The 19,370-nt window shown below is 40.9% G+C and overlaps 1 protein-coding gene across 7 annotated transcripts in view; it reads right to left on the bottom strand.

Annotated features, from left to right (window-relative positions):
- camsap2a (calmodulin regulated spectrin-associated protein family, member 2a) overlaps positions 1 to 18,833 on the bottom strand; it is a 47,663-nt gene extending 28,830 nt beyond the window's left edge. For all 7 annotated transcript variants that reach the window (XM_035177036.2, XM_035177035.2, XM_035177030.2 and 4 more), the window contains exons 1-3: positions 18,221 to 18,833; positions 13,875 to 14,134; positions 699 to 860 (exon numbers count right to left, since the gene is read on the bottom strand). In XM_035177036.2, coding sequence (XP_035032927.1) covers positions 699 to 860; positions 13,875 to 14,134; positions 18,221 to 18,341 — 543 coding nt within the window. In that variant the 5' untranslated portion in view covers positions 18,342 to 18,833. The remainder of the gene's footprint in view (positions 1 to 698; positions 861 to 13,874; positions 14,135 to 18,220) is intronic.
- Between the last annotated feature and the right edge of the window lie 537 nt (positions 18,834 to 19,370).

Raw genomic sequence — 19,370 nt, forward strand, 5'->3', positions numbered from 1 at the left:
CATGTTTCCTGCTTATCCTGTTTCTATAGTCCTACACATACAATGAGTCGCGGACAAGCTATACATGACATGTATAGAAAACACATGTCAATCTCAGTATCAGTAACAAAGTGGAACAGTCCACCTGCAGCATTGTTTTCTCATTTGTTCTGAGTTCACCTGTGCTCTTCATAAAGTCACCAGCCTCAGGGCTCAGGGGCGGGCTGCAGCTGTGTGTGTGTGACAGATTTGATGGTATTTAGGTCAGGTTAGCTCAAGCTCTCTTGTGTACAGAGTGTGCACAAGTCGTCAGCTTTGACAGAACACTGAAGCAAAATGGCTTACTTCAAATCTCTGCTTATCTATCTGTTCCCTCTGTTGTGTATTCATTTGTCCTGTTGTATTATTATCTTGATACTTGAGTTTCAGTTTAGGTGAAAACATCTTGAAAAAAAAAATCAGTTGAAGTGAATACCTCATCAATAGACTTTATGACTTGTCATATGCATATAATCTTAACTTTATTAGTTAATGTTATAATTGTTTATTTCTAACAAGATAATGTTTTAAAATTATATTAAAAGGTGCTCAAATTTCCTTTCACCATTTAGAATATGGACACACAACCATGTCATCACATCATGTATTTGAGGAGGGACGTCAGCTGTTCTTCAGTTCAGACACACATGCACAGACCTTTGTTACTCTCCATGACCCACCTTGTTGATCCAGGTGGTCACTGCATCTTCCGTATCATATGGCATTTCCACCTCAGGCTTACAGGGCAAATACTGAGAAACACAGGCCATCACCGTCTCCGCACTCACAGTCTCCACCGTGTACGCCATCATCAGAGTGTCGATCATCGCCAGGTGGGCGCTCTGAAAGAGTGGACAACGCAGAGAAAGATTCAGAGGGTGAAAAACCTGAGATAGCGAGCAATACCAGCAGATGTTCAATTTCCTGCACATCGTATATTTGCTCACATTCACTGCTACTTCACAGGAAATGCAATAATATGAGTGTACATTCCAGTATCATCTGTTTTAAGTCAAACGCAACTGCAAAGTTCAAAAGACACCAAGTGTAAAACGGTGTGTGACGAGAAAATGACGAATGAGGGAATGGGTCGAGCTTATTTTCTTGAAATTTCAACTAAAGAGAAAGATCTGAACACGCTGCTGAGAGGATTTGAACTTTGAATCATGTTTTAATCTCAGTGACAGACTGAGTTTTCAGACGATAGTGAAATCAGACACCTTTACAGGATTATGGTAACAAAGCATAAAGAATCCTGCGTCCTGCATCCTTTTGATTGCAAACAAATCCAAGTTCAGATCCAATGTATCTGAGCAGGAAGAACTGGCTCCTTCATCTTAAAAGATTAAGTTTGAGAATATAACACTAAACAGATATTTAGCCTGTTTGAAATATGTACCATTCCTTATGAAAGTGACATTTTTAAGTTACGGAGAATCACTGCAACAGTCGGCAGTGGTGACATTGAAAGCTCAGTGACTTATTCACATAGGGCCTGGACTCCATATCCTTCACTGTACTGTACATCTGAAAGCCCGCCTTCAGCTGAATATCCCCTTGTGGCTGTCGCCCTGGAAACAAGTGCATCCATCCCACGTTACACGACCCACTTTCCTCACACTGACTGCCGGCCTTTTGAGAAGCCTGGATAAGACACCTTCCTCATGACAGAGACCAACTAGAGTCAGTCATAACGATGAGCGTTATGCATATTAATATAGCAGTAAGTGTTTGAGGATAAATAGTATCTTTGTCTTTATTCACAGAGGAATGTCTGCTTTAGTTCCATTATGAGCAATCTACAAGTAATACCACTGGATTTAACAGTATAAATGTAAAAGTTCATCTCTTTGTGGGCCAGAGACAAACTACAGTGGCACTCAGTGGAGCGCATACCTCCACCAAGGCCCAACATGCCACTTAAATTCAGTCAAGCTGCACCAAATTGCACACACTCATATATCAGTCCAACAAAAAATTAAATATAATCAAAATCCTAGCTATCTCCCTAGGAAACTGGTGAAAATATCAAAAAATCTTGTAATGTTAAAGAAAGTTCCTGGATCCACCCGTTCGTTCAGAGATGCGCCAAAATTGAATGGGCCATGTACCATGTTTCCACCAAGTTACATGGAAACCCGTTCTGTAGTTTTGGCGTAATCTTGCAGAAAAACAAACCGACCGACAAAGAAACCAATGGACGGCCGTAAAAACACCGCCTGCTTAGCCGAGATGATGAATGTCAAGAAAGGCTCTGAAGTAAACTGACATGACATCCAATGAAATACGACTAAAAGTAGGTTGTGTAGCAGTCCCATGGTTTTTAATTATCTGCCACATGATCTCTATCAAGCTAAAAGATCAAATTTCAAGGGTCACAAGTACGTGGAAAGTCAGACATGTTGGTGTGTTTGGCCTAAGATCTGTATCAATCTAAATGAAGACACAGAGAATGTCTCCAGCATCACCTTTGTTACATGGTGCAAGCAGATTTTTTTCAGATAATAACAGGATGCACAATGATAATAACAAGGAAGAAAAGGTAAACTCAGACTCCTTCCAGTGGTCAGTCTTTGCTCTGTAACTATGTCTGCAACCTTTTGTTAACGTTACCACAGACTGTTTTCTACACGATTTGATTTGCTCAGTCCTAGACGGACATGTACACTCCCTCCTGCGCACTGTGGTCGACTGGCACTGCCAACCACTAACCGCAGCACACCGGCTGCCAAGGCCTTTTCCTACTCTGCACCCAAACTTATGATTTTTGATTCACTTCCATCTCAAATGTGTAAACTGGACTCTATTACAAAACTCAAAACTGCTTTTAAACCCATCACTTATTCACTTATCTGCATCAACTGCATTTCTTTCTTTTTTTTTGCTCCCCTATTTTCAAGTCAAATTTTGTTTATTCTTTATTCACTGCTTACTCATTAGCGATGCTAACTAGCTATGTAACATCATGCATCTGGTGCAATGTTATGAAAGGCAAATCAAAGCAGGAACAAACGGATAATTTACATAAAAACATTATTCCACTGCAGCCAAATACAGAGGTATAATCAAAGCCTCTCAAATCCGGAGACAATCAATGACTTTAGTCTGCGGTGTGGGTTTTAATATAAAGATGCATGTGGAAAGTTAAATATAACCTTGTCTTTACTGCATTGTGGGGATATGTGTACAGCCTGTGAAAACCTGGTGATCTGTGTGTTTTAGTTCTTAGCTCCTACATTTAGCTCCCTCTGTTAGTCCCTATAGTCCTGTTTATCCAGCATGTACCACCCAGGAATCAGACGGCCAAATATTTATACTGGGGCAGCGGCTTTTCCATGAGCTAATCCAATTAGAATAATTCTTTGAAGATCCACAATGATGCAGAGCACCACGGCAAAAATAAAAGGTACAATATATTACAAAACATCCCATAGAGATTATCCCATAGAGATTTCTCTCTTATTGTGAAAGGGGAAGCTGGAGTAGTTGAAGTGTTTGATTGTCTCTTGAAGATTTCATGTTCAAAAGGTGAGCAGTCATGTGTGTAATCCCTTCATGGTTTCTTTGTTAGTGTGACACAACAAACAGCCACACAGCTGATATCATGCTGTACAACATCTGGAAAATAAACCCACGACAACCAGTGATGCTGAAGAGATTTTCTTACATAACATAGTCTTGCTGTTCATTGGCTCAGCTGAGTAATTGTAAATTCTTCCTCAGCTCTGACATGAACTCCCTGCGCAACACACCATTAGCTTAATGCTTAATTTCCACCGTCTCTGATCTGGAAACTCAGCAACAAACCAACCCCACTTAATGATACACTGTCAAGAGCTTTCCCATTGGCCTTCATTTAGCCTGTCCAAACACTGTAAAACAATATCCTCACAGGCTGCACCCGAGCTAATAGCCACACTCATGTCCTGTTATTGGTTTCCAGAGCACGGTCACAAATCTGCCCTGTATTTCGACAAGGAAACGATCAACTCCGGGCAAGAACAATCTAAAAAAAAAGGCCACTGAGGGACCATCTGAAATCATCCCAGGCCTCTGTCCCCCTCTGTCCCCCTGTCCTGACATTTTGAGGATATTGATGGGGATCTGCTGTGGTCCGATGAGACAACATGACAACAAAGTGAACTAATCGTGTTTACAGGACCACAGACCGGCAGTCTCTAATTTTAATAAATGACACAAGGCCACTGGGTGCTTGGAGGCAGCTGGTGTATAGGACGACAAGCTCAATCCAGGATTCAGCAGTGTATGACAGTGAGATTGTGAATATGACTTTGTCTGGTACTTACAACTCATGGATGTCCTAGTTTTGATAAATTGTATTAACGCTGAACACTAAAGCTGGGTTCTGAACTTTGATATGTTTATGGCACTGACCAAATTACTAGCTTGAACAGAGATCTAATAATGCCAGTGATCTCTGTAAACGGATTCCGCATGTGAATCAGCAGAATCTGCAGGCGAGGGACAAGGATTTGAGATCGGAAGTCTTCTGCTTTCAGTTTTTGGTTTGACCGATCCTGTTTGAGTAGGTTTTGGCTGCCTGCAGGTAGATAAAAGGGTATCACTGTGTTTTGTGAGGAGAAACATTAAAGTTACGTCGACTTAGTCTCTCACGTTGTTGGTCCAACCGTAAACAGTGTACGCAGAATGAAAGTCTGAGTCTTGGCCTGGGTATCCAGTGTCAGGAAGCCACAAAATATTGGCCATTGGCCTCGGAGGCTGATTCATCATCAGACGATAACCAATAGACTCTGAGATTTATAATGCAGTGTCAGTCCCATGGCTGAAAATGAACTTGGGACTATTAGATCTATAACAGCAGTAACCGCTATATAAATCAGTGTCAATAGTACATTATCTGATCTGTTGTAAATGTAGTGAGATTTAACAATATGCAATTTCATAATGCTACTTTTGTTTAGAGAGACCATAGGTTTACCAGCTCAGCCTATAATGGAACTTCTGCTATTCTCTTGCTATTTTAATACATATGAAAACTTCAGTGTTCATTAGGCACAGTGTATGACGGACAGCATGCTGCAATTGAATTGGTCCAGAGAGAGAGAGAAGAGTTGGAGATATTTTGCTGCCAAAATAATGGGACAGTCTCCCTCACTAGAGCAGATCTGCTTTGTCTTTTGCAATAAGGCAGCAGTTTCCTCCATGGTATCTCATGACGTCATGTTTTCAACTTTTATGTCTGTAGAGCTCATATGCTTCCCTTCAGCATCACTTTACTTCACACTCATTCAGCCGCACGTATCTCCATATACCTCGGAGCCTGCACACCACAACCTCTGTCTTCCTCCGCTGGCCAATGAGCAGCTCCACTGGAGCGTTCTGGGATTAAATGTCTTGCTTGGGGGCATCAAGACGGCTGTGAGAGTCAAGTTTAATATCTTTTTCCAAGATTCAAACTGGCAACTTTCTAATTTTAGGATTATTTTCTCACCTCTAGCTCCTGCTTTTCCCAAGATAAAGCTTTTATCACATGCTGGCTATGTAGATTATCTATTAACTGCCTATTATTCAGACACATTTTTTGGCATTTTATCACATATGGAGGATTTCAAACAAATATGGACAAAAAGGCACAAAAACACACAATCTACACACATTTTTGTTCCGTCTAAGCTGATTGCATCCGTAAATCTCATATTGATTTCTCCGGAGGTAAGAAGACGCTCATCCACGGTCGATATCCTGTTTTTTATTGTTCAGTTACATGACTGGATCTCAGCATTTCCATCCGGGGAAATAGACAAACACGCTCCATCTTTAATATGGCTCCTTAGCAACAAAGGAAAGATGAAAATCCAAAGTAGAAGCCTGATTTAACATCGCACAAAGGAAGTGCAAACACGAAGTGCTGTGACCTACAAAAGACAGCGTGTGATGCATTTCACCTCACTGTTGTGAATTAATTGAAATCTCAGCTTTCGGCTGCTTGTTGAAGCCTGAACCAGGTGGAAGACGCACAATACTTCACATCTGCATCATTACTGTAAAGGATCTGTGAGTTTTTTCTCAGAGAAATCATTCAAATAAACACAAAGACGTAATTCCCCTGATGCCCACGATCTGTACTGAGTCACTGCAGTAATGTCTTCACCATGACTTAGTGAAAAAATTTAGATGGCTCTATTGGGTTGTTAATTGTGATGGCAGTATTTGGCTTTATTGAATATTACTCATAATCCCCAAAGTTTTAAAGATACTTTTATCACAAAAAAGTGGGAGCAGAGAAAAGCCACAACCTGAACAATCTCAAAACCAGCCGTGTCCTGGATCTCCTCAGGACAAGCACAGAAACAGTGAATCAACATTATCTCAGGAGTGATGCAATATTGAAATGCAGTCTGCTTTTAGCATCACAGCGCTCCTGGCCAGACTCGTGGGCTCAGAAAAGCACAGAATCGGTCCAGCTTCAGGTAACTTTACTCCCACTCAGCCGGACATGGAAAAGCACTCAGCTGTACCTCTCTCTGTGTCTTGTGAAGGCCACCATATGTACTGTACTTACTGTTCTGTAAAAGGACTTTGAAAGAAAAGCTTAACTTTGTTATAAGAATATATTTTATCGTTATTTCATCATTTCTCTGGATATGCACGGTGGTGCGGTGGTTAGCACTGATGCCTCACAGTAACAAGGTCTAACTGTCACCGCTGATGCATGATGTTGTAAAAACAGATTCATATAGAATTCAATTGAATAGATAAGCAATTGATACTCGATGGATTTGAGCCTAATATCAATTTTTTGATATCAGTATCTCAACATCATATACTCAGACTTCATGTGCTTTCTATGACAGTAACTAAAACAATGCATTAAACCTAATTTAGGACAAAAAGATGAAGGAACAAGAGACATGATATCAGCTCTGTCAGGCTGTAATTACAAGCAATGGTGCTTTAAGCGAAATGCTAACATGTTCACACTGACAGTGCTATAAGAGGACACCATTGTAGTTTTGCAGATATTTGCTTAATAAGCAAAGTATTGGATAAACTGATTAAAACCTGTGGGGAAACCAAAGTTGCTATGATTCTTGCTTTGGGGAACATACTGTACTTGGAGCAGATTTCATGGTCATTTATCCAATAGCTGTTGAGATATTTCAGGACCAAAGTGGTGGAACATGCCTCGGTTGTTATTGTGGCTTAACGTCATCAAAGCTAAATTTAAACTAAAATTAAATTAACCATTAAACGAATTTGTACTTTTCCCAGTTTGACTTTGGACAAACTCCCCCATTATCATGAGGAAACCTTTCTGTCTTTTCTCCTTTTCAGAAGCAGATTTATCATGACTTCTTTCACAGTCTGCCCAGTTGTGAGCTGAAATTAAAAAAAAAGAAATGCTCTCACATACACAATTGCGCTCATGCCCAGGCAAACATTTTGGATTCACAAAATACCAACTGTGAGGTCTGGCATGAGTTGTGGGAGTGGAGCTTTTAAGCAGCATACCTTCCCCGTCCGTATGCTCCAAACCCAACCTAGCAATTATATAGAAACCTCAAAGCTAACCTTAGAACACTATCTGAGGGCAGGATGGTGGATACCAGCCAGTGTCGACCTACCCTGGAGGTACGCCTGGACCCCCACACCCTTCCATCATGTGTGGATAGAGGTAAAAGGGGGTTTGATTCAAGTGTTTGGTTTAATTTAAAGGAAAATGCATTATTATTACTCATTAAAAAAAAATGCTACCATGCAGATTACCTGCAGAGCATTGCCAGATTTGACCTGTTACCAGTTCAGTATCACGGTTGACAATGATTGTAGGAGACATCTGCTCACGTGGAGAGAAAGAGATATAAAATAAGTTTCTATGAAAAGTTTTAATCCACATTCAAAGACTAGAATGGCACTCATCTGAGCCCATAGCTCTGCCAAGGCCCAACAGTCCCCTAACGAGACCATTTCAATCCGCATAGATCCGCATTATTATTTGGATCTGCACCAAATTGCACACAGTCATAGATATCAGCCCTCTAAATATGCCTGGTTTGGTTCATCAAGATCCATGAAGTATTCCCCAGGGAAATCAATGAAAATATCAAAACTTTCACGAGTTCTTTCTTGGCCCATGTCCCATGATATTGTCATAGAATGACCGATACAAATGACAGAAAGAAAATTCCTGTATTAACCACTGTAAATGGTCAAATCTGGAGCAGCATAATTCATTATAGGTTTAGTGCCATCGCAGCCTCATCAGTCCTTAAGTCAGTGAATGGGAGAATCAGGTGAATGAAACATATTCAAAGCTGCAGTGTGAGAATAATAACTCATAAATTCCCTGCTTTACATTCTATAGAGAAAAAGACAGATTTTCTCTGTTAGTATAATGAGCTTAAGTTGCTGTAACAAGATCCAAAGATTTAACTTTTAATACCGTTATGTGTCTCCGGCATTAATTAATAACTTAGTTATAGTAGAAAAAGATGAATTCACTTCTTCAGAGTGAGTCACCGCAGGCTCACACCTTCAGTTTCTATTTCCAGGCCTTACCCCACTAGCCTGGTTAAGGTTGCTCTGTATTGGAGATATTGATCCATAAATCTCTTGTGGGTCCTCTTTCAGTATCAATATGCCTCAAACTCAGCCAGGAGCTGTTTCCTCCAAAAACAAAGCTCACAGACTGTATAAGTACAAAAAAAGCCCTGAACTGAATAGCCTAAAATAGGGCAGCATTCTCCCCCTATATACAACATTTTACTGCAGAATGAACAATATCTGTCTATTGATTCTACTATACTCTGCTGCATCAGCTTATAATAAAATTTACTTTATTACATTTTCCTCTGCAGTGGTTAAAGGCCTCGACACAAACATGCTCCTGGGATGAGAAAGCAGAAGAACCATCCCGAGGATTGATGTGGATCCAGCCTGTTAACCTACATGGTGCTTTTTCAAAACACAAACCAACAAAGAAAAACCAGTCTCCATAATACAGTCTAATTCTAGTAAGCACAGAAAGATGCTCTGGACTCAGGACATCACATGACATCTCATAATGTGCTCGCTGCCTAACCATCCATACTGTACTGCCAGGGAGTCGCTGCTGGCGTCAGGCGTCACATACTGGCTGTGACTTCGCCGAGGCCTGCGAGGACAGAAAGTACTTGGATGGGTTTTCTCTTCCACCCTGCTGCTTCGGCTCCTCTTTGTTCGTGAGATCAAGTGCAGGGAACAGGAATAAGGACAGAGGAAGCCAGTTTCTGTACCTCATCCTGTACATGCTCGGCCGTGGGTCTTTGTGTGTGATGCAGCGTCTTAGTAATGACGTCTGGCCGTTTCTATGAATCCAGCATTTCTGTGTTCTCCGGCTCAGAGCCTGGCAGTGCTCATCGCTATCACAACCCCCACCACACACACACACACACACACACACACACAGAGCGCGTAGCTGCACGTCTACACTGCACATACAACCTATGCAAGCCTAACACCCCCACTCTTGCACCCCACCTACACACACACACACACATGAACAGCACCCTGCCTACTGGAATGTAACCATGGAAACGGAGCGCCTGCTCAACAGGAGTTGTGATGGAGGCAGCAGAAGGGAGGGAGACGAGCAGGAAGGAGCGTGTTCACCTCTATTCATTACGCCATAGATGGGGGGGGATGAATCCATCTGTCACACAGTGAAACTGAACTGAGAAACAGACATCTCTAAATTCAGAATGTTTCATATCAATATAATAATGTTTTTATATCAGAATGCATATGCCATGATATATTATACATTTATACTCTTAATAAAATGTTAGAATAAATGTAAAAGCATAATAATAATAAGATATTATATGATCTAACAAATAACATGAAATTAAACATTTAAGCTTGTTCCTAGTTTTCCATAGGAAGCATTAACGTTAGTAAACATTAAAAGAAATGTATTATGCACAAATGCATTAAATTATGAGGTTATTTATTAATTAACCTGGTCATATTTTCACAGGCCAAACGAGCCCAAACTAACAAGTAAACGTTACGATAAGTTTTGTAAAAATAGTGCATTATATATCTCTCTAAAGCCAGCATTGTAGTTTAGTTAGTCCATGTCACAATGGTGCTGTCATGAATTCGCCGTATGTGTAAATACAATTTATCCCAAAAATTCGAATTAGCAACGAATTAGTAAATTTTTGTTGATTTTTCATTCTAAAGCAGCGTATTGTGGTTTCAAGTTGTGCATTTCCCATTAAGATTGGGTTTGAAAGCATTCTCTTACACATGACAATAAACCTGTAATATGGCTCTGCTAACACACAGCCACAGAGAGAGCACCTATATAACCAATAACCAAGAAACCCTATAAACTGCTATGTCTCTTACTAGAAATATTCCCAGCATACAGATTTACTCATTTATGTAGCACTGTACTTACTCCACTTAATTACTACAGTGTTTACTACAGCTTTATGAAATATTAAAGCTTTGACATTCCAGCTTTGGCCTCTGGGAATAACCATTCCATCTACTCCACAATGAGGTCGAAGAAGTAAAGACTTCTGTGAGCAATGTAGATACATGTGCCTATATGTGCTATATATGTTATTGAAATACAGTATATATGCCTATTTGCAACACACACAAGTTATATTATTTATTTGATTGGTTCTTGTGTGTTATGCAAATTCTTCATCACAAACTTGAACTAGTATGATTGAACTTGTACAATTTAATCCTTTTGAAAACGACTTTTACGTGTTGTTGCGTTCGCAGCGGGGCTTTGTGGGCTCTAATGTGTAACACAAGAATAATATTTTCGAATCCGCAGCCCACGACCGCATCTCTCTCTCTGTTAGCACTACAGGTGGAGGACGGTGTCAGCGATACAGAGTGTGCGTAGGCAACCGAGTGGGCGGCGAGCGCAGTTTGGTGCCTGCGTCTTCACATGTGGGAACACGTCACATGGCTGAAGACACAGGGACGAGTGGGTAGAACGGTGACAGAAACAATGGGACTGCGATGTGAAGTGAGTTTGGCAGCCCAGTGAAAATGTCAGTAAATATGCTTCGTTATAAAAACACATGATGACGGATGAAACGTCAGCAGCGTGCTCAAACTCCCTGGAACATTCTCTAAAGTTGCTTAGTCTCAACATTATTCTTTATGCAAACTGCTGAGTTTAAAAAAAAACATGATGCTTTAGCTAAAATGCCAGGAAGCAGCATTTAATTTGGACGTTGCTGGCCCACTTATCCGGAGCAGCTTACAGTTACAAAGGCAGTTAGGGGCTTTTCTTTCAATGCTTCAGGAATAAAAACCAGTCATGTTTTTATTTTGGGAAAAACCTCTTAAGCCATCAAACCACGCTCTATAAATCTTTTTTTGTTGTTTCTGCTCTGCACCACACCCCCACAGAGCTCAGCCTGCATGGACAGTCACCTTATCAGCCGAGCTGGAGGTTGAAACAGTCTCTAAATAATAGAAGAGCCTACACCAGGGCTGTCATTCCAATGTGCGGCAGGTAATGCACATAAAAGTGTCTCTCACAGAGCTTTACGAGCTCATCGCAAACATTAAAAACACTGAAAATGAAGAAATACAGCGATTTCTTAGAGGATGTTGCAATTGGAATCAGAATCAGGGTTTATCGCCAAGCAGGGTTACACATTTTATGCATTTGTATATGTGCATAAGCAAAAATATGAAAATATAAAGGTAAGTAACAGCAAATAAATATTATAAACAATAGAAAACAGATATGTACAATATGAACGTTAGACAATTTGGTTTCACAGTTTCTGTGCGTCCAGATTTCATGCTATGTGCTCTGAATGAAGATGCTTTTAAAGTGCTGCATTGAAAATAGCAAGGATTCAGTTTTGAAATATCTTAATTAAAGCTGCCCCTGAAATCCATAGCAGACGGTGGAAGAATAAACAACCACTGCTTCTGCTAGAGACAGAGATGGTGCTGGAAGGAAGAATTGAAAAGGTAAAAAAACTAAATTTGATGGAAGGAGAGAAGTGAAGTGAGAAAGAAGGTGAGTGAAGAGACGGGTAAGATTGAGCGGAGAGCATTAAAAAAAAAAAGGGGATGGAAATGACTGAGGAAGAAGAGATGAGCAGAGAGCATGTGTGAGGGAAAGATGAGGAGTGAAGGGCAATAAGGAGAAAGATAAGTAATACGTATTAAGAGCGTGAAACTGTCTGGAATAGTCAGAGGACATAAATGAAGACAGACAGAAAAGATGATGCCAGGGTGATGGCAAAGGAGCAAGAAGGAAACAAGACATGCAGGGTATGAGGTTGAAATATCGAATCGCAAAAGGCAGGTTGAGAAAATTAAAAAAACCTCTAGCCCCTAATTCTCACATTCACAGCAACCTGCTCAGTCACACACACACAAACTGTCACTCTCGGCCAAACGTCGTAACCTGTGTCTGGTTAAATGTGTAAAATCCTTACTCAGCTCAGGATTTCAAGATAAAACTATAAAAGAGTGACACATGTATGTATAGTTTTGCTTCATATTACATAGCACTAATTTCATGTGTAACACTTGACATGTAAACCCGAACAAAACTTAAATAACTTATGAAATGAATTAGCATGGAAGGGAAATCAAACCCAGCGAGACTCTACAAACAGACTGCAGGCATACTGTGCGCTAATCACGTCTCAATTGCAACTCGCTGAAGCAATAAAGCCTCCCATTGAGAATTTGCCCAAAAATAATGAGGGTCCCTCTTTCTGACTCAATAGGCTGCCTACAAAGTCTCCTCTGGGGTGACATCCAGTACAGAGAGACAGACATGGACTATTAGGATAGTGAGAGATGACAAAGACACACACACACACACACACACTGTGCAGTTTAAGCCTTAAGGTTTAACTCAGCTTGTAACTAGAAAAATGTTCAGCTTGAATCTCAAGACAGTCTTTGAAATCTGTGGGGTGAGTAAGTACAGTAACACCCCCTCTGTGTTGTTTTTAATTGTCACATCACATAGTAGTTTCTTGGGTTATAACTTTTTTTTATTACATTTTTTTTTTTAACTGTTCATATTATCCACAGTTAATGGAAATGTAGAGAATTTTTCTTCTCTATTAAAGTGATGAGTCTTTCAAAAGCTGCTTCCAGACTTGCACTGACCTCCGTGCATTTTTTGAAATTATCAGGAGGGAATCTATGCGAGAATGTAAATCAGTCAGTTGCTCCGGACATGTCAGTGAAGTTTCTGACACACGAAGGATGCAAAAACGATATAAATACCTTAGGATGAAAAAGAAAAGGCCATTCATGAAGAAAAGGCCAACAAAGACTTCAACTTCCTCTCCCCAGACGCCAGCCAGACACTGAATACTGCCAGTTGTACGCTTAAAGGCTTATTAAATATTTTCTAGGTACCTGTGCTAACTTTTTTCTAAATAAAATAGTTTGGCTGAAGATATTCCAGTGCAAAACTTATCTTACCATGTCTGTATACCGTGCGATTAGAGAATATGCCCCATTTAGGATTTGTACACAAATGCGTGGTATCAAAAATGGGGGTGTTTTTTCCTTTTCTTGTACCTTGCTACTCTAGAATGTCCTTGTTCCAGGATAAGTAAAGTTTAAAAGACAGAAGCTGGAATGAGGAATGAGATTCGTGCCTGAAACATGCCTCAGGGACTGAGGAAACGGACAGTCACAATCAGTGTATGGCACAAAACTTATGTTCCTACGAATACTCCAAACGGAGAGCTGGATGAAGACTATGACATATTAACAACTTGATTGAAGAAGATGAGGGTTTTTGTGTACAAGCCAACACAATTATTATTGTGTATCATGCAAAAAAAATGATCACAAATCTCCCCTACCATTTGCAGAGGCCTCTTTCGAAGGTCTCTCTCGGTGACCAGTCTCTCCTGGTCCTGGATGTAGAGTCCTCGCTGGGCCAGCGCCTGGATCACGGCCTCGTGGCCCAGCGGGGGCTTGGAGTCGTCGCTCTTCAGGATGAGGCTGCCGGCCCGGCAGTAGAGGTCGGCAGACAGCAGGAGGCTGGTCACAGGAGGCTTCAGGTGCTCTTGCTCATATTGGTCTATGTAGAAGGGATCCTTCAGGTCTGTTGGGATACTGTCTGTATGAGGGAGAAGGAAAAGTGAGGAAAAACACGCAATTAGTGTGTTTATTTTGAGGCGTATTGTAATTGCCCATCAGCAGTTCAAACAAATAAAGAAGGCAGGGGACACTAGGGAAACCTATTTCAGAGCATGTCCTAAAATACAGACGATACACTTGACTGTATTTATTACGTTTCTCCAAAGGAACGAAGAAGTGGAAAACCAGGTAAAATTGAAATGTAGTAGTGACGGCAGCTTTATTTTTATTTTTATTGGAGATCTTCCCCCTCAGTGCACATGATTCCCGTACCGAACTTTAATTTGACAGCTCTGCTACATTTCTTCCTCATGCTTCGACAATATCTTGACATAAACACGTGTGACTAGATCTCAGCGTTGCTATAGCAACTGCAGCAGGGATGGAACCCAATCGATTCATCTCTTGTCTGTATATCTGCAACTTCCAGCTCCCTGGGAACACCCCTCTCCCTGCCTGCCTCTTCAAAGACTGAACCTGTGTGTGTGTGTGTGTGTGTGTGTGTGTGTGTGTGTGTGTGTGTGTGTGTGTGTGTGTGTGTGTGTGTGTGAGTGAGTCCACTGCAGGGCGAGAGTCTACGAATATATATATTTTTTTAACTTGCTTTTGTCTCATATCTTCGTGACGGTGTTTGCTGAGGGGGGAAGCATTTTTGTAAACTACTGCTTGAAAAGAGAGAGCATGGCTTTTGTTCAGAATAGCTGAGCCAAAGCAAGTCCCTATTTATCCACATTATGATTAAATAGTAATACTTTCAAATGAGATGCTGCATACACACACACACACACACACACACACACACACACACACACACACACACAGAGCATCTGCACATACTCCAGATGCAGAGCGTATTACTGTGTCAGCAGAAGGACAATGAGATACAAATTTTAATACTGCATGTATGTGCGCAGAGGAAACCTTTACATGTGGTGAGCACACACACACACACACACACACACACACACACACACACACACACACACACACACACACAAAGTTAATCACCTGCTTAGACTTGACTTTTATCAACAAGGTCATCATAATACAGAGGGACTCGGATTATGAAACAGAAACGCAGATGACAACAACAGCTATTTAGGATATATGCTTTTCCTGAAGGTTAATTATCTTAACGGTGTTGTTCATTCTACCCCTCCCCCCTCATCCTCCACAGGGAGGTCAGAGGTCAGACTGAGCTACAGATCAACAGCCCTGGAGCTGTTAGTGTGTCTGCATCCTGCTAAGAAACAACAAGTAACATTTTATTTCATGTTGTTTTTCAACCTGCAGGCTTTTCTATTCAGTTGTTTTCTCACCGCGCTACATGCTGACACTGTGATGCACTTTTATTCTGCAGTCATGTTCTAACAACCTGAAACAACTACAAAAGCAGTGTTCACATTAATCCAGACAGAAAACTCAGTGTGCATTTATTCAATCAGATGTATATTAAATAAAATACTATCAAGAAAATGTAACCACAACTTGTCAAGTATTCACATATTAAATTAGGTTTCATTTCAAGTTTTATTTATGCTGGGAGGTGCGACTTCTACTGCAAAACTGTTTCACATTCAGAATATTTTAGTTTTCAATTGTTTGACAGAGTAAAACCACAGATGTTTGGAGTGTAATGCCTTGCTCAGGGGCATCTGTGAAGGACTTGTAAAGGAAATACAGAGAACAACTCTGACTTGCTGAGGTTTCACTTCTGGTCACTATGAATTATTTGCTGAGCTCTGCTTATTGAGTGGAGTTGTGTGGTACATGAACAACGTGCTGTTTGATAGTATTTGATGGAATTTCCCTGCTGTTCATCTGGCATCTTGCACGTACTTGACTATACTGATGCACTCCTGCATCTGTGTAATGAGGAGGATGCATGTGAAGCATTGAGAGCAGTGTAGGAAGGGATCTGGAGACAAGCCCGCGCTCTCTCTTTTTTCCTTCACTCCCCCTCAACCTCTCTCTGGAGGGGCTGCGTCTCTGGATTCAGCCCATTTCATTTAGTCCTGATTGAAAATACACAGAGGATGTGCAAGAGATTTCATGTTTTACTGCGCTGTTACACCACAGCGGCAAAAGGACGTCGGCAGAGTACCATTTTGTTTGAATTGGTGATACAGGCTGAATGGTGACTTCACTGCTGATAATAACTACAGCAATAGGGATTGCAGCAAATAATACAATGAATGAAAAAAAAACGTGCCAGAGCACAGAATCTAACAGATAAACTGACTCTGATTCACCTGAATAGATGTTTGTATACTGTAATTTACAGTACATTTACTGTGAAGTCATAGAAAGTATATAACAAAAGATACTCCCTTGCAAAGATGTAATGCTTTTTTCCCATCCGCTCTCGAGTGATACACATAGGAGCTGTTTGCCACATGGACCGACATTCTCTATAAATTAATTTATCATGTTTTTGAAGAAAGTGGGCAAAACATACAAATTCTATTATGACGACTAAGAGTGAATAATTCTCTCACAGATCTGCACTGGATGGTTCATAGCTCCAACACCCAGCATTGTATTTAGCCTGGTAAAGAGTCACTGTTGGATGATGACTGTAGTACCGTATTGAAAGTGACCTGCCTGCAGCAACAAACCGTGACACTCTGATTTCTAAACATGCAGCTTTAGACCCAAATCCTTTTCATTTCAGGGCATGTGGAGCAAATCCTCACTCATACTGTGTGGCGTCATTTGAACTCAAACTGCTGCTCATTGAGGCTCATTTAATCCAAATTAAAACAACCTCTGTGTGCTACATACCCTGCTGACAAATTCTAAAACATCCCACGAGTGATGTTTCTGAATATGCCCACCCTGAAGGTGACATAATTAGGGAGAGCTTCAGTTCTCCCTTCTCACTAAATAGAACACAACACGTATTGATCACTGGGTTCGATTGCAGCAAATTGTTTTTTTCTTTCCTGCTGGGATGTTAATATTTACTGTCTGTCCAACAGGCAATTCATTTCGGTCCATAGCAGCAACACAAAGCAACGCTGCTCATGAACCAGAGAGATGGAAAAACACTGTGACCCTAGTTATAGTCCATGAGGTCTCTAATGTACATGGAAGTTTAAAGACTCATGAGTGAAGGATTTCTAACTCTTACATGACACACAAAACATTTTACAAATATGAGGTCGATCAATAATATGTTAAACCTCTTCACAGTGTTTCCACAATGCAAAAATAAACATTGAAAAAATGAAAATCTATAGATATTGGACTTCAGTTATTATGGTGACTAAAGAAATGTACATTGCAATGATTATTTATATTGTTTTATTGCCCTGCCCTGATAGTTAACTCTATTTCAGCTAATCTGATATGTCACAACACATATAGTTTTTTTGCAAAGGAATGATTTTGGCTCCTGAGTGAAGGTTGTGGTTTAAAACTCTTCTTCATGAGCAGAGAATGACAAACACTTGATAAACAGCAAAACGTTTTATAAATCTGAGGTGGATCAATTATGTATTACACCTCCTCACAGTGTTTCCCCAATGCATAAGCAATGTATTACTGCCCAGCCCTCATTGTAAGATTCACTACACACATATGATCCATTTGTTGCACAAGGTCCTGCTGCCATTTGAATGCTGACACACATGGATATTATAAAACAAAACAATAAACATAAACATCCAATATCAATATCTCTCTCTAATATTCTGCAGGTATCTCTGACTCCAGAGCTGCAGGATCCAGATCTAACACTACTCAACAACTATTTAGTATTATTGTTGTTATTTTTGTTATATCTAAATGGTTTGTTAAATCTATAAACAGGACTTATTATTATTTCCATGATAACCAGTCTGACAGAGCTTCAATATGATGGTTACACAACAGTTCCTGTTCTCTCTCCCTCTCTCTTTCTCCCCCTACATCCCTTTCTCTCTCTCTCTCCCCTGTTTTCCACCCACCTCTCAGCAAAGTGCTTGCTCACTGAGGGAACTGTTAAGATTTGTGATTAATTCATAAAAACGAAATGGAATTGAACATCCATGCAGCCTGCAGGTGAGCGGGTCGCGCGCCCTACCTGTGCCGTACGCCTTGGCCACCAGCCACGTGAGGCTGCAGCAGATCTTGGCTCTGGAGAAGTCGTAGTGCTCGAAGGACTTCACCGCCGGAGCCACGGAGCTCCTCTGAACTTCACCCATGTCTCTGTCCCGGGTTTGTTTACCGCGACGATCCCGTGAATCCGGCGCCGCGTCAGAGCATCTCACCGCTGGAATCTGTTTTTCTTCGTGGGAAACAATGAGTGGAGAGATGCGGCGGCTTCACGCACAGTTTCCCCCTCCACGGGCTCCTCGTGAAAACGTGTTTTCTTCTGTTTGCGTGTTTCTCAGTCTCGTTGACACAACGAGTCGCTCGTCATTGTGTCTTTTCTCCCCTCATCCATTCTGCTCCCTGCGCCAGAAGAAGACACGGACCGAGCCGGGGGACGTTCCCCGGGGCTTCAGAGGAAAAGCTGCATGGAAACAGATTCACTTCCATTCTGTGGAGTCTGCGGAGACACACGCGTCCCGTCCGTCATGTCCGCGTGTTGTTGTGTTGACACCAGATGTGTTCTCAGTGTCTCTCTCTCCTGGTCAAGCCCTCGGTGCCGTGTTGCGGTTTTCCTGCCGCACTGAGGCTCCCGCACCTTTTGTTGCGTGCTGCGCATGCGCGGGAGATCTCTTCAGTTACTGTCGGGAATGTTGGCACTTTTAGATTTTCTTTAAATCTGTTGGTTCGACCCAAGCTAACGTACCCGACTTTAAAGTAGATATATATCTAAGATGCTCTTTCTGAAATATTGAATTATTTAAATGTTTTTACTCTCAATAGTTTTTAGAGGAAGTCCCCCCCACACACACACACACATTCAGTTATTTTGACTTTAATACCAAACATTAATCTGTTTCTACGATAACAACAAACAAAAGAAGTTACCATACCCTGTCAAAGTTGGGCGAAAATACTTACTAATAACGTATTACTATTTTTATTTCTTACTAGTAAGAATTTTCTTGGTTGTATCAATGTCATGTTGTCATTATTATTATGAAATGTAATGAGAATGCCGAATGTGTTCTTCTATGTAATATGTGTGCTCTCCTCAATAAAAAAAAAGGAACAAATATTTGATTTTCTATGTATTCTGACATAACAGATGAGTCAAAGTGGAGTTAAAGTATAAGGCTGGG

This window comes from Hippoglossus stenolepis, chromosome 14, assembly GCF_022539355.2.
Source record: "Hippoglossus stenolepis isolate QCI-W04-F060 chromosome 14, HSTE1.2, whole genome shotgun sequence".
NCBI lineage: Eukaryota > Metazoa > Chordata > Actinopteri > Pleuronectiformes > Pleuronectidae > Hippoglossus > Hippoglossus stenolepis.